A 27689-nucleotide genomic window follows, 5' to 3' on the forward strand; every position below is an offset into this window, starting at 1 on the left:
ATGCAGAAAAACCTTGATTCAGTCATCAGTAAACTAATCCTCATTGCCCAAAGGAAAACGTCAGGAAGTTATAAAAGCAGTTACAGAATAGGTGCACTGGTCTGCCTACTGCAGTACGCTTGTCCCTTTTATCCAGGGCTTCTTTCCATGCGCTGTTTATCTTGGGAAGCACATGATTAGGAAATGCTCTTGCTCATACTTGGGGATGAATGGAGCTGGTTACTCAAAACAGAAGTCCTGAGTGTGATCTTGATGAAGGTGGTCGCTGGCTCCAGTGTTATGCATACATCGTGAGCTGCAGCCACTGAAAGAAGAGTTAGGATTGAAGATACAAGACATGCTGGCATCCTGCAACAAATTTTGGAAGGCAGCTGCTTGCTGACACTTAGTATGGAGCGTCGTAGCAGTGGGGAAATTTGTCTTAGGCTTCTTGCTCCTATTTCTCTTTACCTTGGAAAACTTGAAGGGTTTTTTATGATCTCCCTAGCAGAAGCTGGGCTTTTAAGTTCAAAATTCCTAAGTCTTCTTAATTAGATTTTAAAAAGGTAAAGAACTAACATTATCAGTTAGTGCCGTATCAATACGTTTGATTCAAATTGCCTCCTAAAAATATTTGAGAAGTTTTTTCAAGCACTTTAAAGCTAATATGAAGTGCCATGTCCCTCAGCACCAACTGGAGTCTTGCAGAGCAGCTGTTGCTGGCACATCATGGGTGTTTTCCGTGTAAAATTGGTAGCAAAATTTTGGGGAGGTTTTGTAACCTTTTACCAACTGGATGACAATTTCAGACCAACTCTCATAGGTTCTCTTGAGAACACGTGCAGTGAATAGTAAGGTTATAATTTAGTATTACTAAATACCAACACTGTGTTACAGTGTAAGAAATACTGGTATAAAGCAGTTTACCTCCAGCACGTTGAGCTTAATGATGCCATCTCCATCTTTATCAAAGGCGTGGAATGCCCCTAAAGCAAGGAAACAAAAACATATGGAGTAGATTAAATAATCGTGTGCATAAAGATGTTCCTAGGTAGCAAACCCGATTATGCTCCTGAGCAAACTTGTGCAGGTATTTACTTAGGTGGTCAGCAAGTATTCTGCTGGGGTTTTCCTTAGCTAATACAAGGAGAAACAATGGTTTCTTTTGTGTTTGAATGAGATGGGTGTAGTATTTTAGATTCCCTAAGCACGTATCTCTAATTAGTAATACTATATCCAGGCAGCAGTGCCTTAAACGAGCTTTGCTTTGGGTACGACTACATTCTAGGGGTGAGGAGGGGAGGCGGTGCGGTCAGACCGGGGCAGGCACTCACTGAACATCGCGTCCAGGCGCACGAAGCAGCAGATGAAGCTGTCGAAGTCGATGTTCATGTTCTTGTCTGCGTAGCGCATGGTGATGATGTCGTAGAGCTGGTTGTTCAGCCGAAACCCTGCAGAGGAGCAGAGACAGAGCACAGCTGGGACAGGGGACGCGCTGGTGCTGGTCAGGGCTCCACAGTGGTTTGGCCATAGGCACTTCCCAGCCCAGACGAGGCTCAGGCTGTATCCACTACATAAAATGAAGTATAAGGAGCTTCCCTGTGTCCAGCTGCTTTCTTAAAACAGGCGTAACACTTGGAAACGACAATTTGGGAGGGCTGGTGGCACATGAGTTACCTCACGCTGTGAGTATGAAGAGAGGTCTACACCAAAGAGTGCAGCTTAGCTGGGTCTGGTAAGAGCAAAGCAACAAAAACTGGTGACACAAATATAGGAGGAAGTTGCTGTGAAAACATAATTACACAATAGTTAAAAAATAGATGAGGAGGTAACTCCTTGCTGTGGTGTTCCTGAGCCGTGGTACTGACTGCTGCAGCTTCATCAGGGTCTGACATGATTTGGGTGCTGCTGGTTGTTGGCTATATGAAAGATCATGCACAGCCTACAAGCTGTAAGACTGAGAAATTGTAGTAGTATTATTAGAAATTGTAGTGTTATTATTATTGTAAAATACATTTTAAAGCCAGGTCAGGAGGTATTTAAACCTCTTTTTCTGACATTGACGACATTTCTGGTGAGAATGGAAACCTGGAAGATAAAAATGACCTGAATTTCTTCTGTGGCAGGAGTTCAAATCCAGGTGTAGTTTTGTCCTTAGCAGAGGATCAAATCACTCATGTTTTGTAAAGTACAAGATAGCCATTTGTTTCTGTGCCTTGATGAACTGGTAACTGATGTGCCAAAATACTACTGAAGATGAATTGTCGCTAAATTATTCCATCTAGGTTTATAGTGACACTACAGATTTTATGTTTAAAGAAGTCATCTTGCTCCCTTAGAGAGCTGGTAAAGGTATTTGCTGGGGGAGGCCTGCTGTCCAGGGGAAGAAGCACTCCAGTGTGTTTGAGATCAGAAGCAGGAAAAGTCAAAAGCCTCTCTCTGCAGGATGAATTCCATTAACTGCAAGTTTTGCAAACATTCTTCCCACTGCACAGGTAGAAGTGGAGACCGAGGCCACAGTGGCTTAGTGCCTGAGAAACATGAGCAGGACTCCAGAAGTGTCCATCTGATTGCCTCTTATGCAAACTGGACACTGACCTGCTCCACCTCAGTTCTGTACACGTGGGTTGAAGGTTTTCCAGTTCTTTCTTTGTTACTTACACGGATATACAGAATCCACAGCTTAAAGGAGAGCAAATGTCTTCAGCACTCCCTGGTCCCCTGAACAGCAGGACCCCAAGTGGGAGATCCTTAAGACAGCAGAGCATCATACATTAGAAAGTTTAAAGAGCTGAAGAGATCTACTTAGATGGCAAGACATGGATATTTGAGAAGCTCTGCTGGGGGAAACTCCCCAATTTTTTAATGTCTCCAAGGTCTGTCTTCAAAAGCACCATGTTCCTGATCTCACCCTGTGACACAACAAACCAAACAAGGTTTCTTAGCTGCTGGGCACTGGGGGAAGTACCTGCATCATTGACCGCATTGCGCATCTCGTAGCTGTTAATGGTTCCCGAATGATCCGTGTCGTAACGCTTGAAAATTTTCTGGAAAAGGAAAAACAATAAAGAAACAACAGAAAGAAGCTTGTGCTTGAAGTACAACAGGAAAATGCTGCACTTCAACATCCTGTTCAATGTACCCACTGAGGGGGTGTGGGATGTGTGCCTCGGGCACCTGAGGCTTTGCCATTTGCCTTACACTGCTGCAGCTGGGCAGCCTGGGTTGATAGCACAGAGCTCCTCTCAGAGAGTAAAATAACTTAGGTCCATGCTGTGAGAAGCAAAAAGCTCCCCCCTAGAGATTCTCCTTGTTTGACTTGAGTTTAGTCTGTTAATACTCTCTCTTGATTGTCCTAATTAAGCTATTTGTGAGGCTTGATTCTAGTTCCCATCAGCCTCTTTCTCCAATTTGTATGCCTCTGAGCTAAGTCTCATGAGGGTAGTTCTTACATGAGTACTGGAGCTTCAGGCGATTTGCTTTGGTTGTGAGTAGGATGAGGAGAGGCTTTTCTTTTTATAAGCAATTTTTTCTTTTTATTGCAGCTTTTTAAGCTTTTCTTTTTGCTGTAATATATGTAGGGAGGTCTGGTTTTCCCACACAACCTTCTACACTGTAGAAGCTGTGAAGAACAGCACTGCGGATACCAGCAATACCTGCCAGCTTTTAATCTTGTCCCAGAGATGTCGAAACTCATCAAAGTTTATTCTCCCTGAGCCGTCTGTCTGTGATGCAAACATTCAGGTAAAAAAACTCACAATATTTTAAAGAGAAAATGAATTAAGTCTGTAACTACTGGTGAATGGATGAATGTGAAACTGAGTTCCGGATTTTCCTCAGCATTAAGAGCTGGCTGAGCTGTGCAGTAAAGTATTTGTATTGGTTATTCTGTGTCCAGCTTGGTCCTGGAGCTATTATAAAGGGCATGAGCAGGATGTTTTAGTGGCCTCTTTCCAAAGACCTCCAAATGTGAAGCTTGCCTAAGGTTTTTTAAGACAACTGAGGTTTATCCTAGAGTGAAGCTCTTTCTGCCTTGCTTAAAATGAATTGCGAACTAAGCAAAATAAAGTCACTTACAAACATGTGTTTAGGCTCCAACCATTATGGCTCTGGGTTGTAGTTACAATTTTGCTCTGGTTATGTTTGAATGCACTTTTCTTCTCTCAAAATTATGCATTATGTCAAATAAGAAAACTGAGTGATGCTGTATCAGAGGTAACCCCATGTGTCATTCGCTTGTGTGTTTTATTATACTTGCTCTGAGACTATTTCTGTATGTGTTGCATGCTAAGCACACAGTGGAATGTACAATACATTATTAGCTTAAAGATAAGAAAAATATAGTGAGTTTGTTGGCAAGAAATGTCGTTATGTTGAGTTGGTTTATAAAAGAATTGTCCTTTAGTACCTGGGTTGTCCAGACCCTGCTACCCAGGGAAGGGTAACACATAGACTGATTGATTCTGTAGTTTTCTGGTTTGGGATAGTTTCATCTATGCTCATGTTGAGACATGCCAAAAACTACAGACTATAAAGTACTGTTCTGCTTCCCTGGTTTACTAAGTTGTGTATGTGTGGAGTAGTGGGAAATAGAACCCAACTGGACTAGTGTGGTATCAAACACTCCCCTTTCACCAGAAAAGGATACATCCATTAAAGCAATCATGCTGCGGCAGGATTCCAGTTCAAATCCTTCTGTCCTTAGGTCCTTATCTGAAATAAATGATCCTAGGTGAAGTTCATGTAAGTCATTAAGTGCTTTTTGCTCTTAGGTCTAACCTTACTTGAAGGAGGAGTCAAACCTACCTCCTTTATCCAATAAGAAATGAGTGATAGAGAAATCTGAAAAGAATTCTAAGTAACATTATTGCCTGTGAACTACAGATTACTTTTTTGACCTGTTACATACAATAAAAACCTCTGGAAAACTCTAAACTGACTTCCAGCCAACTCAGGAAGCCCAGAGTGTTGTATCTCTGTTGTATCTAGGCTAAAGTTGGCCAAACAAGGAGACAGGTCTGCCTTGCCATTAAATTTTGCTAGAAATGCTGTATTATCCTGTGGGGTGCTTCCAATCAGCATTTGCTCATTTCCGCACTGTCAGTACTGGATCAGTTGTACAGAGGATCTCTATGAACAGCTAATGCAAAGTCCATGGAAGTCTAACTGGGAAATCTGAGAGTTTGAAACCATAGATAATTTTTAGAGTGCAACTGCAGGGTGGAGGATTACATTATATCACAGATCTCTTTATCCAGGGTTACTAAAAGCATGCTCAAACTCACGTTTTTTTACAACATTATTGAGAACATTCCTGAGTTCTTCAGCATTGATCTCCATGTCCTAGTGGGAAGTGAGGTGAGAATATCATTAATTATAACATTCCTTGATAAACAGATCATTTTACGGATATAGAATCATAGAATAGAGTTAGAAAGGACCTTATGATCATCTAGTTCCAACCTTTGATTTCAAGCCACTGTATGAGCCCAAAACCACAACGCAAATATCTCTGTAACCCATTTGCAGCCTCTTGATTTATACAGTTCTTTGATGTGTCTTTGCTTTTAACTTCCCTTGTTATGCATATACTGAAGGGCACTGCACTTCTGACTAGTTTATACATCTTAAAGTAGTGATGGAAGTAAAAGCATGAATTTAAATAAGGCTCCTTTGTACACAATGGGAATAGCTTATATGTGCATATGAGGATAGCTGTATACTTAATTGGATTTTGATTTGATTTTGCTTAGCTTCAGCTCTCAAAGGAGATTTGATTGAAGCAGTTGATTTAGATGCTATTGTGGCTCAGCTGCTTTGATGGCAGAGGCAGGGATCATTTCCGTACTCACATCCCCTGCAATCTGTCGGAAAATATTCCTGAACTGGTTTTCCTCTTCACTCCCCTCACGAGTTTTTGTTGAAGGACGCTGAAAAGAGACAAGCAAAGAGATACATCCTTAGACCAGCAGGGAAGGGAAAGGCCCTGGACAACTCTCTTGTCCTCAAGCTAGGGAGCCTGTTAGTGAACCTGGAGGCCTTCGGAGGAAAGGGTTGTCCTCCTGTACCTTCCCTTTGTTTTTGGTTAAATGTGTTCCCTGTCAAAACTACTGAGTATTTAACTTCATCCCACTGCTCTCCTTTCTCTTGGAAGGAGCCTAAATGATTACTTTCACTGACAGATGCTTATCTTCTAACTTCTTGTTTCAAAACATTGTGAAGGAGGAGTTTGGGGCAGAAGCAGCATATTTGCTCCATAGCAGCCAGGTAGGCTATGAATTGACCAGAGGGACTTGGGCTTGAGAGCTGCTTTTAATGGGGGGGGGGCCAGGGAGGGGTCTAGTTGAAGCCAAGCAGTACATAAAACAGAGGAAAAAGATGGAAGTGAAGCTTTCTGAGACTGGTGCAAAGAGCAAGCCTGAACTTTGAGGCTGAAAAAGGAGACTGTCATTCCCTCCTCCCCCAATATTTTACTATAGGAATTACATGCAACAAAGCAAAGTGAGTTTGTTGGCTTAGTTCTTATTTTTGTTTGTCTAAATGCAGGACAAATATAAGATTGGTTTCCACTTTTCCACCTGTATGCTCTGGCAGCCATGCAGCAGAGCAGTATGCTCCCTATAAGCAGACATCCCCCATGTCTCCAGATGCCACAAGCATCTTGCTGTTGCATCTCACATCTCTCACCCACCTGCAGGCAGAAACTCTGAATTTGCTACCCCATGTTTCTCCTCTTTGGTAGTAAGAGAAAAGAGGAAGGTGCAGGAATTCCTGGGTTTATTATCCTTTTCTCCTCTGGCCAACAGGGACTGGTATATAGATGTGTAATTTGTAACGGGCAGAGGCTGTGGTCATTACGAGGAGCTCCTGAAGCCCCTCAGGTGCAGTTTATGGATGTGCTCCATGTAAAGCAGGTACCACTTCAGGGGGCTGAGTGGTACCTCTGTGCTGCTCGTGGGGAAGGGATCTCTCACAGCTGGGGTCCTTGTATGAGAGAGGAACCAGGAGATGTTTTCAACTAAACCCTCCAGCATGGATGTTAAATAACTGAAGGGATGGTCTCTTGTTTGCTCATTAGATCCACATAAACCAGATGCAAGCTACGCTAAGACTTGAAAAGCTGTTAAGTATTTCAGGACACTTCTTTGCCCCATTCCTGTCGTCTCCCCAGCCGTTCTTTCATGTTAGCCAGACCAATCCCTATTTCCCCCTTTGCCAGTTGCTGCAGAAACCTTTTTCTCATCTACGTGGGTTTTTTCGCCATCTTTGCCAGCATCTTCATCTGCATTCAGCTCCTTATTGCTGTTGGCTCTGTCAGAAACAAAGATGATAGGCTAGAAGAAGAACAAAGAGAGCAAAACAGACATGGAAATTACACAAGAAATAGTAGAAGGAAAAATATTCGGCGACAACCATTTTGTGGTTAAAGCACATGCAGCAACAGCTCCTGACAGTGCGACTGGAGAAGCCAGAGCTGGGAATGAAATAAAAGAAATCAAAAAAGAAAAAAATATTGAGGAATTTCCAAAGTTATTGCTCTCCTCATGTCAAAAAACTGCAAAAGTCTTTGCAAAATCGTGCAGTCTCTGGCTTCTTTTAGAAAGCCAGTTACCACTTAAATATGGTTGGGTTTTGTTTGTTTTAAGCTTCTCAAATTCTCAGTTAAATGATGAACATGCACCTCTCTATGAAGGATGGTAGCACTGAAGGCAAACAGAATCTGTATCCTGCACAGAGAAGTTATATTTATGTAGGAGCTTGTTAGTTATGTGAAGTAGATGTTCTTTCTTTGTATTAATTCTTGAAGTATTCAGCTGTAAGCAGCTCATACAATGGTTTTGGTTCAGTGCATTACAATCAAGGAAAGCTGCTACAAGATGCAAATGTGTTACCCTAGAGTATTAATTGCAATCAGCCTCTTTGAGATTAAAATGTCTGATTGCATTTTCAAGGTCCTAAATACGCTGCGTAAAATTGAAAGAATAATCCTGGACTGCAGGAAAGAGAAGTAGCTGCCTTAGGCAAGAGAAAGCAAACGTGAGGGCATGTATCTGGAAAAGGGGTGCTTCGCAGTAGGAAGGGGTGTCAGGGTGCCTGTAAAGGGCAGTTTGAGCAACCCAGAGGATCAAGCTTATAAAACTGAAATGGTTTTGTTACCCTTTTCCCACCCCCTTGGGTGAGAGGGTAGGGGGGGTATATGATGCTAATGCTATTTCATTAGACTTCAGTATAGGAAGACAAAGTCTTTACTGACTGCAGATGGCCTCTTATCCGATGCCCTTCATTAACTACATCAGTTTCCGGATGCAGAAAAATCGTGATACCAAAGAATTCTGCTCCCGTCACATGCATTGCACATGCTTTTTGCATTGCTGGCACTCAGCACATTGCACAAATACCCACCTTGCCCTTTTTCTTTTTCTGTACAAAAAGAGACAAAACATAAAATAAAGAAAAAGGTGCTTTAAACCAACAGAATTACAGATTTTGTCCAGATTATGCAGAGCTGATGATAAAGTTGTTTGGTTTGGGTTTTTTTTTCTCTTGCCCTTTCTGACATTTCTCATTCTCGTTTCCTATGTTCACACAGTTTTAAAATCTCCAAAAATGAGGGAAAATGCAGACACCAAAAAATTGACAAAAATTGCAGCAACCATAGCAAGACAGTGTCCCATCTCATCTGGAGCTTTTTCTGCTTGAATAAAGTCTCTATTGTACCTTTAGCTTTGTCGATTCCTTTTTCCCAACCTCTCAGTGCAGTGGAGATTGGACTTCCATGCCTGCAGATCAATGTTATCTGAAGTGGCACCTTAAATTCCACCTGATCTGAGCACATATTTTGTTATCATGACAGCAAATGAAAGATTATCACTTCCGAGCAAGGTTTGATGGAGCTCAATTCTGTGCAAGAGCATTTCCTCTGTTTTTTATCCGCAGACTAATTGCACTGTACTACATAGCTCTAGTATTTTCCCACAAAGAGGTGTAAAACCCCGGGCTGAAGTTTGACTGCTAGTTTGAATCAGATTATCCTTAGGATCCCTTTCCAGAAAGCATGTACTTCAAAATAATATATTTCTTTCTTTATTAGATGAGGAGCCAATCTCACAAACAAAATATCTTGAGGCACAGAGCTAGGCCTTCCAGGTAAATGAATAAGATCCACTGATTGAGGCAAAAGCAATGCTTAGCATCCAGCTCCTTTGTGCCAGGACCGGATTCCAAATCTGGCACGAAGACTTTGTTCTGACAAAATCAGAACGTAGTATACAGAAAGCAAATGCTAATAGAAGTATCTTGATGATTTATCTATTTATGTGGGAATTTATGCTAAAGGAGCTGTCACGGGGCTGCAAATAGTTTCCTGCTGTAGGATTCCCTAGATGTGATGCTTCTCCTCTCCCTACCCCTATTCATGTACAAAAGAGGCCCAGGACGGTACTTACCGATGGACGTTCTGCCTCAATCATGTTTTCAACCTCTCTGGAAGAAAGCAGAAAGTAAATAAATCAGGGAAGTGACTGTTCCCAATGTAGCTTGTTTCTATAGCTGGTGTATAAGCAGCCACTTGAACCTTCCAAACGGCCAGTGGTGTGGGCTGGCTTCCAAGCATTACAGCTGCAGACTGTAGGTGCAGCTTTTTCCCAATTTGAGCTGAGCATCCCAAGTACCACTTCTAGGAGGGCTGCTGCCTGGTTTACTCTTCTAAAGAGCCTTGGTAACACTGAACTTGAGTTTCTGGGAGTGAAATAGCTCTTTGGCCTAAGTAGAGTGATCCTGGCTGTAATTTGCTGAGCTCTGGGAAACTAATCGAAGAGCAGCATTGAAAAGAAATAACTACCTACTTCTATGTTTCATTTGTGACTGAAATTAGATCTGATTCAATGATCTACCTGACCAAAACTTCAGCCAGTGGCATACAGCAATAAAAACCAAACAGGTTCATTATTAAAAAATGGCTAATGGTACGTTTACAAAGGATATCCTGCAAATAGGAAGCTTCTCCAAAGACGATTCAAAACAGGTTCTCTCCCTCTTTCTAGAAGGGAAGCTCAGGGAAATTAGTTTGTAGCTTGGGGTTTCCAATGAGTTTTAGAAAATTAAAATCAGGGTGTAGCAAAAGGGGAACATGAGTATAGCAGACTAGTGAGCGCTCCTCCATCTTTCCAGCCAGTTAAATGGATCTGCAACTTACTCTGAAAGACTTCTTTTCTCTGAGAAGACCCTCAGGATGAATTCTCCCTCCTGGTGGGGTTCGTATGTTGATGGGATGATGACGTACTCGCTGGGAGGTAACCGGAAGCGCTCAGAGATTTCTCTCATGTTTATATAGGTCTTACTTCTAGCTTTGGAGGCATTGTAGAGGAAAAAGTCCTTTTGCAAGTGGTGCTTAGTACCATGCATCTGCAGAACAAATGAGTCCATTTGTCTTCAAGGAAGTCTCATCCATTGCCCAGGTGGCTTGTCGTGTGGGCAGTACATGGTTGGGACAGAAAACACAAATGGAGCAGCAGCTTAGCAAGCAAAGAGCTGACAAGGGATGCCAGCTGGTAACAGATACTGGGTCTGTTATCTTTTAGTTGCTACTGGCTGGGTCTAGTTGGCTTCTGAGGGCTTCTGTGTACCTTTAATATGCTTTCTTCAATGGCTGAAAATGCCATTGTTTTTTCCCAAAATTCTAAGACTATAGAGAAAATTCTGTGGCTGCAGGATATAGGTAATTGGCATTATTTGCAGGAGGAAATGGAAATGGTTTAGGGTAGTTCTCCATTGAGTGCAAAGGCAAAGTGCTTGCTGATGCTGCTTCCTTCAGCCCAAGCTCACTGACATGCAAGCTATGGCCAGGTCTCTTACGGAATAGATAAGAAGGGCTGAGGAAAAGGTGCAAGTGAGAAGGAACTAAAAATTACCCACAAAATGTTACTAATGAACACTCAAAGCAGGAAGGTCAGCAGTTTCACTTCTGTTACATCCCTGAAAACAGACCTCACTGGGCAGTTAAGACAGGCACAATAGTAACACTAGCTGTGAGTATACACCAAGATGTCAATCTGCCTCCGTTCTGCTCATACCTCTTTGGGCACCTTAGGGAGAAGCAAAGAGAAGAAACAGTCAGAGCTGTTAGTGAGTCCACTCATTTATAGATCATACAGAAAGGTGTTCACATAGATCTCTGGGGACACAGCCAGTAATTAAAATGCCCCAAATTAGATAAATATGCTAAGCAATTTCTTTCCTCCTTTCTAGATTTCTTGGAATCTACATGAGATCTACTAAGATCTGAACTGAATATGTTTGTGCAAAGGACTGAATAAATTGACTTCCTCATGAAGTCAATAGCAGGGGCAGAGTTTAATCAGTGCCTATGTGTCTTGGATATGTTTCCTTTTTTACACTATTCTGCCAATGAAATAATCAGTTTCAGCAAGGATGAAAGGGAGACGGAAGAATTTATGGGAAAGGGTATGTTCAGATCTGTCAGTAACTCATTACAGAAGCTTAAAAAGTGTGTTACTTATAGACAGGGCAGAACCTGGGGTTACCATGGTCTGAATGGTTACATAGCCTTTACTTGCAAAGTAAAGATTGCAATTCATGTTATCAGGCTGAATGATTCAATGACTCTGTTGGTAAATGCATAGTGTCAGGATTTGTGACTGTGGTGCAAAGAATAAAGCCTAGAGCTGATACCTCATAGATGGCAAAGCCAATGGTGTACAGGTTGGCTCCCAGCTTGCGTTCTTTCCTCCTATTTTTCTGCATCAGTGCGACAAGGAAGCTGCAGATAACCTGCTCATCCTCAGGGTCATCATCTTCCTCCAGGAGCTTCAAGCGGTACTGGGGATTGGTCCAAAATGTATCTGTGAAATCCCACCAACAACCCAAAGCAAACATGTAATACTTCAGTTTTCTGATGACACTCATGATCAAAGAGAACGTTTAAGTCCCTGTCTGTGGTTCCTGAGGGGAAGGTTAAAACTGGGCTAATATGTATGTATTTTTCATATGCTAAGGGGTTTACATAGTTCTAACAAAATTGCACACCAAAGGAGGATATAAAATGAAGAACTGGCATCTGGCAAACTTCAAAGCACATAAAACAATAAGGAAGTGGATTTCCCAAGTGAAATCTGTTGGAGTGAAAGTGGTCTCTTTTATCTTACTTGGGACTGTGAAGTATTTGAACAATGATTTCTCTTTGCCAGACCTGCCTTTTGGGCTTATAAGGTGCTGTCACAAACATAGTGACAGACTATTTCCAGGTACAAACCATGTGCCTGATCCGCTGAGGAAGCAAGGCTTTTCCTTCGCTGAGCACTTATCAGGCTGTGATATGACTTACCCTGTGGTATCTAATTCAGTCCCCACCAAAGAGGCTGCATCTCCCAAGCCCCATTGCTTACCTGGATAATTGCGGCAGCCTCCAGCTGAGCAGCCCCTCACCCAGCGCCCTTCATTGACTGACACAGTCCAGGTCTGGAGTTTATCAGCTTCCAGAGTATCAGGTGTGAGGTTACAGATCTCAAGTTTTGTGAAATGCCTCATGAAATCTTCAAATGATATCCTGGAGGAATTGAGGGAGAGGAAACTGAACCCAAATGGATTTACATGGTGGGCAGTTGTGTGAAAGATACTGGTGAGGTGGAGGAGGGTGACCAATGATACTGCCATTATTAGGGGAAGTTCACTATGACAGTGCCATGTTTCCTAATGCATTTGGGCTGCTCTTTGGTCAGTTAGGACAATAACAGCTCCAAACTGGGGGAAAGTGAGCTGAGAAGATGGTACATAGCAAGATGATGGACAACTTCTGGAAGTGTAGCATAGTTAGAAGGACTGTACCCGTGACACTCAATAAACCCTGGTGGAGAATGAGGGGATTGCAGAGCAAGGCTTACTGGGAGTATGAAGGGGAACAGGGATTGCCATAATGGTTGTATCAGATTTAAGTAGTGCAGTGTGATTCATTTTTGCTATGGTTGTGTATCTCCTAGAGAAGCACAGGGGTTTGACAGATGTTCTCACCAGAACTCCCCATCCTCCGCAATCTTGTGCTGCAGGCGGATTTTCTCTTCTTCATTAATAGAGGTCCATTCCTCTGACCTTTGAAGGAGTAAACAAGTTAGATTATAATTTTATAATACAGTTTTCATTAAAATTTCTACTTTTTACTGTAAGCCATGTAGAGTGGAAAGTCAAGAGTCATCTTGCTACATCCATTTACTTTTTTCCCTTTGAGAGCCTTGCAACCATTTGTTTTCAATGCTACCCTCTGGTCCACATGCCCAAATAAAAAAAAGCAGTTGTCTTACTTCTCTCTGCCTTCCCTTCAGGCTTCCTTTTAGCAGCAGCTAAAAATCCACTGAACTGTGTTCATTTTATTTTATTTAGCCTGAAGAAAAAAGTGTTTGCAGACTCTCATTGCTGGAGCAGCTGCTGAAATTCCTATTAGTAAAACCTAATGACCAGCTTTATCCAGACTCACTCTTGTACTGACATCTTGATTCATCCAACTTTGTCATAACTTAAAAGATTTCTCTACTGTCACATCTTGTTTTGAAAACGGACATTACTGAACTTGCTAGGCAGTAAAATTAGATTGACTGTGCCATTCGACTGGGTTCTCTCTTCATTTCCATTGATTAAAACCTCTCAACATCTTTTTTTTAGGTACTTTTCCTTTTCACAGTTTCAGCTAAGCACTCAAGAATGACCAAATTTGAAGTGCAGGTGTCTAAAATGACCACAAAGACAACTCACACACTTCATCAATAAATATTAGGGTCACTCACAAGCCACTCTTGGCAAAGAAACCTGCAGTCTTTTTCTTTTCAAATCATGTGAAGCTGTTTACTCACTTGTCACTCCAAGGTCCATTCCATTCCACCTGTCCCCAGGGGTTTCTCAGCCTTACCAGACGTATTTTTTCCCCTTTAAATGTTGTCTAATTGAAAAAGAATGCAACAAGAATAGACTGAGAGTAGGGTCAAAGGGAACGTTCTGCCTGTCAAACTGCTGATACCAGTTCCTCCAGGGACAGTGCATTCCTGGACCATTACCCAGCCTAACCTGCTGGGGAGGGTTGTAAGACCAGGAGGTGACTGGCTGTGGCCACATCTGCCCAAGTGGTGGAATATCCAGTTCCCCAGAAAGCCAAGATAGGTGGATAGGTGACATGTCAATTCTCAGTAGAGCATGCCATTGCCTATCAGGAGAGGGTTCTTTTTCACATGTACTGCAGTGAAGGGCAGGAAAGGGACTGTACATACCTCTTCCACAGCTGTGACTGAGTAGGCATGACCTTTGACGAGCCCACAAGACATCCGGGTTTCATACTGCATTGGCACTATGGTCTGTTAGACACAAGATAAAATCTTACATGAGTAATGAAAAGCTCCACTGGCTGCTCTAAGGCAGGTAGTGCACCCAGGGTTTTTGGAGGAAGTTCAGGTGAAAGGTTTTTGTGTCTTGTTCTCCTTGTGTTTGCCAAAGTGGCCAAGCTTAGTGCTCACAGACTAATGTTATTGGTTAGAAAGGAGTGGAGCATGAACTTAAAAAGCAGAGAGTTAATAATATGAATTGGAAAGGACATTCTATGATTTACTTTTTACCTTTATGTAGGTTAGTGCTTAGCTAGCATTTAGCACGTTTAATCAAAACACCTAGATATTGTATTAGTACGACTATTCTGCCTTTTCTGGGATAGTATGTTCTTGTATGGCTCAGTAAGTTTATTGCATATTAACTGGAAATATCAGAGCACATCAACACTTAGAATCATAGAATGGTTTGGGTTGGAAAGGACCTTAAGATCATCTAGTTCCAACCCCCCTGCCATGAGCAGGGACACCTCCCACTACACCAGGAACACTTTCATCTTTACACACGGCTGCTATATTATCACAATGATATTAAAACACACTATTTAATAAACTGTTCCTACTAATATACACTATTTAAAAAAATTAATTTCCCATGGAATAAGATGTACATTTCCACAGGAAATTTATCCTCATGATTGAATTTTTTGTTTCTTCAGCAAATGTGTTGCTGAGGAGTAAATACATTTTCTGTCTTGGTAATCAAGTGTTAGTGTGTCTCATAGATTGCTTCCCCCTCCTCCATCATGTCTGTCACTGAGAGATGCCTGTAAGGCCCTGCCAGTAACTCTGGTATCCCTTCCTGACATATCTGTGGGCATGAGAAAGGCAGGGCTGGAAATGGAGAATTAGTAAAGTCACACAGATACATTCTCAGCTTGCTCATGGAGGATCTCATGCAAATGTTTCCTGGCTGTCATGATTATCTTCCATTATTTCCCTTTTCTTCCTGTTTCTTTTTCTTTCTTGCTACTGTTTCTGTACTTTTTATGCCTATAACCTCATATCTATTTCCTTTTTTCTTCATTTCCACTCACATTGTTGCCATCATTACTTATCAGAACCCTTTTGTGTTTAAGAACATTAACTTCTGCTAGTGCTCTGGGCCACTTCTCTAGGCAGCCTGCACTGTCTGCCTCTTTCTGTCATCAGGAGTCATGCTTGCAACACAAGGCAGTCATCCTGGGCTTTCCCGAAGAATCACATCATTTCAGTCTTTTGGAAAGACTAAATATGGTTGTCAAAAGAGGAAAAGTCAGCTATTTCCGCTGCAAATACAGAGCACAGTTTGCACAACCAAAAATTTGAGATTATGTAATTGTGGAGGTTTTGTTTGTTTTGTTTTTTCCTTTGTTGTTGGTTTGTTTTCTGGGTTTTTTTCTTTTCCTTTTTTTATTTCTCTGTAAAGCAATCAACGTAATTTCATTGTCATGGAAATACTCTCTTAAAGTGTGAGGTATTACAGCTGCCTGGCAGAGAGAAGGAAGAGGCAATGAGGCAGTTTGTCCCTCCACACATTTGAAAGCTTTTAAGTTTACAAATAGAGGATTTTTCTTAAGTAGTTTTAACATCCTTCTCTTTATTTTGCTAGATTCTTAGGAATGTTGGAGTTACTTAGTATTTTATCACGCACACAAAACAACATGTTTTTCTTTCCCTTGTTAGGCTTTTTAAATGAGGGTATTAACGGCAGTAGTCTAAAAAGAGCATCTCAAGAACAGGCCCCTCCATCTGTGGGCAGAGCCCCATAACACTCTCTCTCAAAATAAGTTCACCAAGTGCTTTTGTGCCTGGAGGGAGCTCCTTGCAGAGTTTGCTTTTTCTTCCATTCACATCCCCACACACACTAGAGGATCTTTTCCTGTTCTAGTATTTTAATTGTCTTGTTCTCAAGCAAGTAAGGGATTTGGTAACAAACACCCACTAATCCTTTCCTGTTCTGAAAATGATAAGCCTGTGCCACAAGCCAGCAGTATAAGCAAATCCTTCTCCTATCAGTCACCGTGTTTGAAAGCACTGAAGTCTTTTAACACATATGTCAAATAGCATCTGTAAGAACAGGTCTTTAGTGTTGGGATAATTCAATGAAGCCAAATAAGGATTTAAAAGCATAGGTGACATGTTTCTCTGGCTGTCTGTAAATAAAAGCCCTGTGAAGTCAATCACTTCTGGAGACATACGAACCCAGGCTGGCCTCTCATCTGTTGCCTGGTAGTCCACAGTGGGGTAACTCATCTGTGAGTTTTCCAGATTCTTCACCATTCGAGAAATCAGTTCCCCAATGTCGCCCCGAGGAGCCGATCCATAAGAAAAGCCAAGGTGATCCTGGTACAGAGAATGGGAGAAAAGTATCATGCAGGAAGATGAGGCAGGGGAAGAGAAGAGAAATCATACAAGATGCGTAGCAAAAGATAACCTAGATAACTCCTCCCTCATCATGTCTATACTTATCTGCAGTGGTTGATAGCACTGGTTGTTTTCCTGCCTTTACTGTAACTTCATAATCCATAATGGTTACTGAAACCAATTTTTTTTAATCTTAAATTTTCCACAATAAATTAAGACAATTTGAGGCTATGTTATCAATCAAAAGGTTAAATTCCTAAGTGCTGGCACAGTTAACATCTTTGACATGAAGATTTGTGTCTTACAGAGTTGCAGCACCTCCATACTAATTTCATTTCACTGGGCAAGGGCACGGAGGCTGGGATGATGCTGCTTTTGTTGATCACATCCCTTCTCTCCACCTCCATAGAATACTAGTTCCAAACCCATGTTCTGCTTCTGTTCATTTCCCTTTTGGCTCTTGTTATTTACTAATGCATGATGTCTAGTGGAGATCACTCCAATCTCCTAGATATAGATGTTTGCTATGTGAACTAAACCAAGCAGCTCCAAAAGGCAGCATCTATTTGATTACGTATTGAGAGGTCCCTCTCCTCTGCCACTTCTTATGGCTCATCAAAAAGTTCAGATGGACTCACATCAATGGAACTGGCCATAAGGGATCCTCTGTCAATGGCATGTTTCATGATTTTGTAGATATCTTTTGGGGCATCCTTTATCTCATAGAACTCTGTGACTCCTCCGGTGAAGTCCTCCATGGCTTCAGTGGTGTTCCCTCCTTTCAAAGCTTCATATGACCCATGTAGTCTTGGAAAGAGAAAAGAAAAAGATTCCCTTTTACATAAATAAGGATAGGCATGTATATATTTTTACTTATCTTGTGTGTGTATGAATATAGATCAGTAAACACACATACTAAGAAAACCCACAAACCATTTGTTTGGTAACCCACAAGTTAAAAGTTTTAAAAAATGCCACCTGCACACATTAAAATGAAAAAAAGAGAAGATATGTTGAGAATCAAATTAAGACCTCTGAATGAGTAGCAAAACCCCTAGAAAATATGCTCTACCCCATCCCCAATTTTGAGGCATAAGAATCTAGGAAAAGGCTCTGGTATGTTCAGAGACTGTCTATGTGCTCATTGTAACTCCTGTACTGAGTGGTTCAACCACTTCTCCAGCCGAAGTCTTGGGGGGGAGCCCAGCACAGCCTGGTGGGTCTTTTACTTTGCATAGGCCTTTTCCAGGAGGGCGCTCCAGAACTCGTTGCGCTGGGAGGACTTGGTAAAGACCAGCTGGTTGTTGTATGTGGGTAGGCAGTCATCGATGACGACATCCACCCAGTCTCCATAGCGCCAGAACTGAACAAAGGCAAACAGAAAAACATCTGGTTGGCTTGGTGCAGGGAGCGGGAGACTGGCTGAAAAGCTGGGCTGGGAGAGCAGAGATCATAGAGCCATAGAATGGTTTGGGTTGGAAGGGACCTTAAAGCTCATCCAGTTCCAATCCCCTACAATGTGCAGGGACACCTTCCACTAGAGCAGGCTGCTCCAAGCCTTGTTCAACCTGGCCAGGGATGGGGCAGTCACAGCTTCTTTAGGCAGCCTGTTCCAGTGCCTCACCACACTCACAATAAATAATTTCTTCCTTACATCTAACATGAACTTCCCCTGTTTAAGTCTGGACCCATCACCCCTTGTCCTATTGCTACAGTCCCTGATGAAAAGTCCCTGTCTGGGGAAATGTAGAAATTGACTGCTTTGCAATGTGGCTACTGGGAGGAAGGCAGCCGTACCAAATTCCCCTGGGCAACACGTGCAGGACAGTGAGAAGTCCCTTAGGAGAGCCAAGGGAAATGTGGAAAGCAGTCAATCTTTTCTGAATAAGCAGTTCTTCAATAACTTGTTTTTGACAAACCACCTGTTTGAGGGCCTAAAAATAGATGCTCTTGCCAACTACCCACGTGTCTGTGCTGCCTGTAGTGCTTCAGCTGAGCTGGGAGACAGGATTGGGCACCTGTTCCTATCCCTTACACACAGGACATGGCAATCTGCAAATGCTTCCTGAGCAGGTTAATGATAATTGCTGGTAGGGACTGGCCCTTCTGCGACTGCCCTGTTGGAAGAGTTTGGGGTGATGCAATTCAATTCCTCTTCCTTCCCCACTGTCACTCATGCTTCCAAAGGATGGAGAAACGAGAGGCAAGAGCATGCCAAGAGCTGAGCTCTCTCTTGGGTAAATACAGTCACAACTGCTTTCCACTAGATGAAGCGACTCACCTGGAAGTGGAAGATGCCAGCATAGTTTTGTATGAAGGACTGGTCGTGAGGTATGACTTTACAGAGTAGTTTTTTATTCAGTGTCAGGCAAGCAATGGCAGCCAGGAACCAGCAGTCACCTGTGACGGAGCAAAAGCAGCAGAGAAACTGAAGGCAGAGAGCAAACAGAAACAAAGGGAGAACTTGAGATATTGGAAAGCGACACGTTAATTCTCAGTAGGGCATGCCTCACCTTTCAGGAGAAGGCTCTTCTCTGTGTGTTCTGCAGTACTTTAACACTTTATTTGTGCTCTGGAAATGCTCACTGGCATCATTCATGGCTAGGAGCATGCCTATTAAATAGGTGATGTTCCCTATAATATAGAAAAAGCCTAAAATTCAATCAGTGCTGTTACCTGTGTTAAGATTTCCCTGTCCTATGTGAATGCATATCTAACTTTCCATAGAATCATAGAATAGCTAGGGTTGGAAAGGACCTTGAGACATGCTAGTTCTCCTTCCAAGCTTAGGACAGACACCAGCTGAGAGGTAATTCTTTCTCAGGTACAACTGAGGTTCTGTTTCTCGTGTTCATTTTGTGCTTTGCAGATAACCCACTGACCCAGTCATGGTTCAGTGGGGCCTCTTTCCTGCTTCATTGCTCTGACACGTTTTCCTCTTCTTGAATCTGTGTCTGCACTCTTGTAAACACTGTGTGCCCCCTTTAGTGCTTTGCAGTTCCTCCTTCAGGCCCTTGCGTAAGTTTGCTGCCTCTGTGGGAACTCTGGGAAAGTGACTTTCTCCCATAGTACTTCTGTGTTCAGCAAAGAATGCCTCAACCCTTAATTAAACCTCTTAGCTGCTGCTGAAAGAGAGATTATAGGATAAGCTTGCCTGAGCAGTGTGAATTGGTAGGGGAAGAGAGTTATACAAGGTAGTGAAAACTAAACCTGATTGGAGGGAGTTGGAAAAGAAGTTTAGGAAACTGGTGGAGTGATAAAACTTATAGAAATACATATGTGTATATATTTTGAAAGGTAACTCTACACATATAGCAGTACATTTTAAGTTATCTATTTCCCCTTAGGAAGGATGTGGGGTCCACTGTGACCAGGAGTTTTCTAAACTATCCCATGTTCAGCAGAAGTCAAAAAGGTGAACAATGCTATGTGTAGATGAGGAGGGAATGGAAGATGAAAGAGAGAACATATTAAGCCAGATTTAAATAAATTAAAAAGGAAAAAAAAGTACTGGGAAGGTGATGAGGAAAGTCATGAGCACAGAACAGCACTTAATGAAAAGATTAACACAGTTAGGATGTATCAGCTCAGGGGAAAGGCTACAGGAGAATGTGGGGAATGACTTTACAAAGCAGTGCAGGTGGGTGTTGCAGAGGCTTCACTTGTTCCTAAGTAGTGGCTTTAAATACCGAAGTATCTTTAAGCATCTGAGCTTAAGGTCTTAAATATAAGGGTTGTCTTTGAGTACAAGGCTCACTTAGCTGGAGGCTTTCAGAAGCTCCTGTATGGAAATAACAGGACTAAGTACCTAAAAAAATACAACAGTAGCTGATTAGGTTTTTCTCACAGTCAACTCCTCTTTATCTCTTGTTCTTAACTAAGTTTTTCCCTCTTCAAAGACTGCGGGAAAGGCTGGATGGTGTTTTGTAACCCACTCATGGTATTAGTTTATGAAGAGTAAACTATGATGCAGACTGCAAAATGTGCAGAATGTAAGTAACAATCTCATACCTAATTCTCCTTGGCAGATATCTGTTCTGTTGGCTCCACCAATAATAAACCGTGGATTCTCACAGATTTCCTGCAAAATAGAAACAGATGGATGAGCAGAAACAGCATTCACCATGATGTGTTTGCCATAGAATTAAAGGCTGGTTTAGGACAATGTTTTCCTGCAGGATACTTTGTGGATATCAAAATCTCTTGCAGAGTTGCCACCTACAGAGTTTCACTATGAAAATGTTCTGGAATCTGGATGTTTCAGACTTCAGCCAGACTTTTATCCATGTATCTACAGGGTCTAATAGTTAGTCTGGGGGAAATCTCAGAAATAACCAATTGCTGGTTGAGAGATTTTCTTCTTTTCCTCATGTTGCAGTATTAAATTGCCAATGTTGCATTCAGAAATGCATACAGGTATCATCTGACTCTGAGGACAGGAAGGTCATCTTTTGTCCTGCAGTTAGGACAATGCATTGGGTTTGTCAGTATTTATACTAGTGCAGAATGTGCACAAGATACTGTACAGGCATAAATAATGAAGGAATTACTGTAGGGAGGGAAGGACTATGTAGGAACTACCAGCAAATGAGGTTGGGACTATTTCAGGGTAACAGAGTCTTTTTCTATATGGGACAAAGAACTGTGGGGTATAGGAAAACCAAGGGAAGAATTAGGTACAACCTGCCCTATAGAGGAAAAAAAGTCCCTCCTTCATCCCATCTCTCATACCCAAATACTTACTATGGAGAAGAAAAAGAAGACGTTGGGTAAGGAAAGAAAGATAATGCAGCCTCAGAACTGCTTCCCTGAGCAGCTGCAAGTGGGAAAGAAGATGAAGTGTAGTCCAAGAACCCAATGTGTTGGAAGATGACAGGGCTGGAGTGGAAAGGAGAGGAAGAAACAACTGACAATTGCTTGTGTGGCAGTACAGGCAGCTGATGCTACCTCTGAAGTCTAAAACTTTTTTCCCCATATCATTAGGGTAGCCCTGGATTTTCCCAGACACATGTTTCAGATCTAGTAGTTTCACTTGGCTTGAGCCCATTCTTTTGCTCCTTCACAATAACCAGCAGAGTTGCTTTGATGTATATATTTGGATTAGTCACACAGCCAGATAGAGAGAACAGCTTCCGACAGTCACCTTATTCTCCTTGAGGAAGGAAGTGGAGGGATTGTCCTGTTATTATGGGCCTTGGTCAGCTGTCCTGGGATGCAGCGCTGTCAAGGCAGCTGTTTGAGATGCCTTCGTGCTTTTCTCCACCCACTTGCTTTGTTGAAAATACTCTTCCTCACATTGCTGTGGTGCTCTCCTGAAAACTAGCTGTTAGATGCCAGGTTTATGGATTGCTTTATTTTTTACAACTATTACTGTATTTTGGCTTGATCCTGCTCTTCTTGAAGTAACAAGCTCTGAAATCCAGCATGCTGTGTTTCAGATGAACATAGTTAGATGGTGACTAAGTGTTTACAAACATTAAGTGTACAGCAACGATTGTGACTTAGAGCCATTCATTACATCCTGAGCTTGTTTGCTTTGGAGGGTGGTGGTAAAAGAATGCGAAGAAGGGAATCATACAGTTGCCACATAGGCTGATTTAGCCGTGACAGAAATGCTTTTCTTGCATTTCTTTGTGGTGACCAGGTGCACTTAGTGCACTGTGGATGTGCTTTTAATGTTGTATTGCTCTAGTTCATTGCCAGCTGTGCTCGCGGTGCTGAGTACAGCTGAAGTTACAGCGAGAGGTTTCAAGGTCTTCCAAGGCTGATGAAAAGTACTCAGCCAGCAGTGTGAGACAACATGTTGATCAAGATGCAAGTGGCAGGTCTGTCCTTCCAGTCTTCCTGGCTAAGCAAGGGATTGGTCATCATCTCTTAGGTCAAGTTATCGCAGAAAAATACTGATAGGCTGCACTTCACTGATGCAATGATTCATCTAGAAGGAGCCTCCTCTGACCCGAGTGCCTCAAACTGCCTTGGTATTACCCAAAGGACCTTTGTGTTCACTGGTTTGGGTTGTAATTTCCTTACAAAAGATCAAAGTTACAGCAAGGGAGACAGAATCCTAGGGGAAAACGCATTGGAAGTGCATGCACTTCTGGGAAGAGGGTATTTATGAGTCAGTTGGAAGGGAGCACTGGAAAATGCAGAGACAGCGTGCAACTAAAAATGGCATTTGACCTTTGTTATATTTTCATTACGTTTTCCTCTGTGTCAGGAAAAATCCTTCAGTCAGCTTATACTGTTGCAGCAAAAGGCATTTATTCCTTAGAAACTGCTGTTACTGAACTATGGAATTCTAAGAAAATTCCCTAAGATGATCCTACCAAGTAGCTGAAACATCTTCTTTGGCCTGCCTAAGACAATCTGTAGCCTCATGCTTCTCCCTTGGCCTCTCACGGTCTAGACCATGCTTTAAACGGCTGTGCTGCATACTTCAAGGCAGAGCTCGACATTGTCAGACATCAAGTTGGTTTTAAAGCCTGAGTTGGATGCCCTCATCTGAAAGCCCTGCCTTGGTGGCACTAAATGATGTTTTTACTGTGTGGAACTGCTTGCAGAGGCACACATTTTGTGACCACTACATTCAACATCTTCACACCTGTGCAGCAGATGATCTAAGCCATTTTCCTTCTAAGCAAAACCCACTACTCTGCTGACTCAATTTTATTTGTGTTTGTTATGCAAAGACAGCTCCTTCTGCTGATTTTCTTGGCTACACGGAGGCTTACCATAGAGAAGTCATTGAATCTGGCAGTTAATGCTGTGACCTCCTGGCTGTAAGCAAGGAGAATGATCGTGGAGCATTTGAAAGCACACATGGGAGAGTCTCCCTATTTATGTCCTAGTGTCATTAGATCCAAACAGGACTGCAGCAGGACCTCTCCATACTCTGCATTATGTTATAACACAGGCTTTTTCTCAAAGATTAGTGACTGGTCCCTGATCTCAGCTGAGAGAAGCTGCCCCAGGCAACATAGTGCAGGAGGCTGAGGCTGTTAGAAAAGCTGAGCACAGCCCATCACTAAGCTCGATATAAGCTGATGCAGGTGAGAGTGGCTCTTTGGGCTTCTCTTACCTCCCATGGCTGAGTGAATGTTTAATATGCATTCACTCCCATCTACATACCTAAACCATGCTCATGCATACCCTGAACAGAAACACTGGAAGAATCCTGCAGTCTTTACTCAGGGAAACTTTCAGGGCTGTCACTTGGCTTTTGCCTGACTAGAGCATTAGGAGGTCTGCTCCGTGCATTCATATCATGGCATGGCAGTCACTAGCTGGGTAGAGTTACAGGGACCTTCTCGCTGCCCAAATGGCAAGGCTCAGAGCTGCACTGTGTGGCAGCCGTCCTTCTGTCAATAAGGCACAAGAACAGCCCTTGTGCCCTCACAGCAGCAAGGAGGTGGCGGAGGATGACCTGACCTCTGGGTAGCCCTGACTCCAAAGAGAAGAGCCTGTAGGGCCAGATGTGAGAGCAAGGGCTAGGAGACTGATGGACACTTCTCACTACCTCAGTAATGAATTACAGCAGCCCCAAGGAAAAGGTCAGGTCACAGCATGGCCATTGCCAGGGGAAGTGAAGAGAGCTCTGGTCTTGTCAGCCCACAAGTGGTTTAGGAGCTGCCCATGTGGGGCTCAGCGGGTGCTGAGGGAATCTAAGGGGATCAGGAGAGTGTCATCCGTGTGGTGGATGTGCTGTGGAGTCCTTGTAAATCCCAGGTACATGAGCAGACTCACAGCCTTTTTGTGTGTCAGCACAGAATGCTGAGACCTAGAGCAGAGAACCTCTATTCAGCTGAGGAATGGCACTGGTTATAGCACTGGTAACTGGCAAACACATGCCTTTTAGACTGACTTTGTGATTCTTCAAATAAGACTTGGAGCTTCTGGAAAAACTGGTACTCAACAATCCCTTGTGGATTCATGTCATTGCAAATAATGCTCATTTAAGGCCATCATTAATCTTTTGTGAATACTGTATTTTCATACGTTAGTCTCCTGTGGCAGGGTGTAGCTTGGGTACAAATTGATTAGGTGGCATGACTAAAGTGACTCAGGAAGCCAGAAGCAGTCAGGATCAGGTTGCCTATTTCCCAGCTCTCTTGTTGTAAATGATATCTCAGAGCACCTTGATGACATTTATTTGCTATTTCTGGGGATATGTGGCATATACAGCATGTGATAGAAATCAGGGAGAGGATCTAGAGTAAAGGCAGTATTAGGATATTCTCTCAGCACTTCTGAACTCTCTGATATTTTGTTTTCTTTTAGAACACACTGTCAAGTTTGAGCCAATTCAAGTTTGACCTGAATTTTGAAGTGATTAAAAATGATCACTTTATAAGATGACAGTTTATAAGCTAGTTGCTTGCTTTCCCCTAAAAATGCCACTGCAATTTAATAACAGAAGTTATCCATCTTCACAGACTATTACAAAACGTGGTCATGAAGTTGAATCTTTACATTTGGTGCTTGAATGATCACTTTAATCTCTCAGCAAAATACTCTTTAGCCCACTATTACTACTTGATATTCATTTGACTTCACGATGTTCTGTTAATGTGTCTATTTGGTCTATTGGTGTAAGTATTATCAGAAAAGTCCTCCTACCAGTGCTATAGAACATACAGTTTCAAAGTCCTGTGAAGCAAAGTCCTGGGTCAATCTGATATCAGGAGAAAGTGTTATTTTTGAATCTCTTCTCTGCAGGGACCTGCTGGGTACTGCAGTGACCTGAATTACAGGGTTTATTTTAAAACAAATACATTGCAGAAGGCACAGGCATCTCTATGGATCAGGTCTGCTGTGTTCCCAGCAGGTCACCCATCACTATTGGGGTCAGGGCTGAGTGGATCCGTGATTCTATAGCATGCCAGTATTTGGCAGGCACAAATTGCAGTACTCTGGATCTCCTGCCTCTCCTCTACCTGCAGCTGACACCACAGATACATCAGGTGACTGAATACTTATACCAAAAGAACACAGATAGCTTTAGGTTTGTTGCTTTGGTGGTATTTTGAGCCTCACCTTCCCCAGCTTGTTGTTGTACATGAATAAGTATAGAGCTTCCAAACTTCTTGTTACCGAGTGGCTTAAGGTCTTTGGGATAAAGACCCTGAAGCCTGAACCTTCCCAAACCCAAACCCTTGATCTGTGTGGGCTCAGTTATAATAGAGAAGTGTGAGGTTACATTGTGCTTTTTTGAATGTTTTGATGCTTTCTTATATGCACGCTTGCAGCCTGTCTGCCCCTGTCTGTCACTCTTCCACTCTACTGCTACATCATTTCACACTGCAGAGCAAGGGGAAATCCCATCCCTTTGGAATGATTCACTTGTGGCTGCATTTAACTCATTCACACACATTTCCAGGGGTTGATGCAGCGATTGCAATGATGAAGGAATTACAAAGCACATACACACAGGACATGGCAGATGGGGGCTCATGTTGCTCCCTCCACGTTGCTCACATTGTTGTGACAGCAGCACATGGCCTTCCCGTGCATCTGTAACAGCTACCCGCAGGAGCTCCTGGCATTCAGTTACACTCCTGGTAACTACACTGGGGTTAGTTTTATCTATTAGTTTTATCACCACTGACTTTGCTACTGAAGCACAGATTTGGGTGTTAGGGAAGTACGGCATAGCTAGAAGAGGTGTCCAAAAATTGACAGACAGAGGGAGCTGGGGAAGGTCCTCAGAACCACATCCTTGGTGCTGGACAGGGGAGGGCAGTGTCCTGGAGGCTGCCTCACTGGAGGAGAGCAGCTGCTCAGTAGGAGTAACAGGGAAAGGGGATAACTCCTCCTGCGGTAGGACAGGGAATCAATTGGGAATTGAGGAGTTATTCCTCTGCCTGCGAGAGACATTCAGGGTGGGACAGAAGAGGAAGGTTGGCTGAGAAATGCCCACGAGATAGGAAAAAGAGATGGCATTATTAAGGCAGCAGTGGGTCCTCATCATGGTTACAACACCCACATCCATAGTAAGTGGATAATATGCTAAACAACCTTTGCAAGTCAGCTAAGTAATGTTGAGAGCAAACAACTGAATAAAAGCATGTTTCAGACCTAACTTGTCCGTTTGTTTTCACAGATTAGGAAGACAGCAGAATACTAAAGTATAGTTGTAAGTAAAATAAGGTTGTGTTTAAAATTTCAGATTCAGCAAACCAAATAACTTGTTGCAGAATGACGAGAGTTTTTCTTTGGTAGTTTCAGACAAGAAAATCCCTAGCAAATCATGCCAGAAGAAAATGAAATTCCATAGTTCCTTTTCTACATATTTCATTCCATCTCTTATTTCACTTTAGTTTATTGTATTTTAGTCATTATACACACACTCTTTGAGCCTCCACAGCCCTAGCTAGTTATCTTTCAGGAGAGCCCTAAGGAAATACATTTCCAGCATATCCTCCCTGTCTCCCTGACACACACTTTTTGCAAAAATTTAAACTTAAACTTACAAAAAGTAAAAGGCACTCAGCAAACATGTTACTTACACGTGGTCTTTTCCATTCGAACTTGATGGGGACTTTCTGGCTATAGAAGAGGGAGGACTCATTTGGTGGGAAATCAGGATCTTCATAGAGAATGTTTTTCTCCAGGCACTTCTTGTGAAGCTCTTCATAGGTCTTCTCCTTTACTCTGATGATGGGCTGGTTGCGACTTATAATGGCAGAATAAATCCCTCCTGTGCCCCCACCTGCACCTTCAGTTGTCGTAGTGCTAATAGTAGCGCTGGGAACCGACCCAGCAGCTGTCTGCTGAGCCACCGCTGCATTGATGGCGGACGGCATGGGAACCCAGCTTACAGCGAGTGTTGAAAGAAAGCACGATCTTGCAAACTGGAAGGAAATCTGAGAAAAGAGGAAGTTGCTGAGCAAACCACTTTTTCTATCTGTTGAAAGTCTCCTAGTCAAAATTGCAAGCAGCGAAACTCCATGTGGTTGAGCATGTTGTGCATCCTCTCGAAGGGCA

At 42.6% G+C, this 27689-nt stretch overlaps 1 protein-coding gene across 1 annotated transcript; it reads right to left on the minus strand.

Moving 5' to 3' along the window:
- Positions 1–277: 277 nt before the first annotated feature.
- CAPN3 (calpain 3, (p94)) lies at positions 278–27689 on the minus strand. Its single transcript, XM_010020176.1, has 24 exons — positions 27212–27689; positions 20718–20787; positions 18988–19106; positions 17936–18069; positions 17345–17513; positions 16545–16685; positions 14250–14333; positions 13839–13924; positions 13006–13083; positions 12384–12544; positions 11671–11840; positions 11052–11063; positions 10175–10383; positions 9426–9462; positions 8383–8400; positions 7212–7313; positions 5832–5909; positions 5265–5322; positions 4628–4692; positions 3636–3704; positions 2948–3026; positions 1314–1430; positions 907–965; positions 278–304 (listed from the first exon to the last, which is right to left on the minus strand). The coding sequence occupies exons 1-24, from the start codon at positions 27506–27508 to the stop codon at positions 278–280; spliced, it is 2439 nt and encodes an 812-aa protein (XP_010018478.1). The 5' UTR covers positions 27509–27689.

This window comes from Nestor notabilis, unplaced genomic scaffold (assembly GCF_000696875.1).
Source record: "Nestor notabilis isolate BGI_N333 unplaced genomic scaffold, ASM69687v1 scaffold26068, whole genome shotgun sequence".
Classification (NCBI taxonomy): domain Eukaryota; kingdom Metazoa; phylum Chordata; class Aves; order Psittaciformes; family Psittacidae; genus Nestor; species Nestor notabilis.

Excerpts from the sequence above, each read along its gene's own strand:
- CAPN3 (XM_010020176.1), bottom strand. The coding sequence starts at position 27,508 with ATGCCGTCCGCCATCAATGCAGCGGTGGCTCAGCAGACAGCTGCTGGG. Across the intron at positions 14,334-16,544 it reads CAGATGAGAGGCCAGCCTGG|ACCATAGTGCCAATGCAGTA; the intron begins GTTCGTATGTCT and ends TGTGTCTAACAG. Across the intron at positions 13,925-14,249 it reads CAGTCACAGCTGTGGAAGAG|ACAACATTTAAAGGGGAAAA; the intron begins GTATGTACAGTC and ends TTTTTCAATTAG.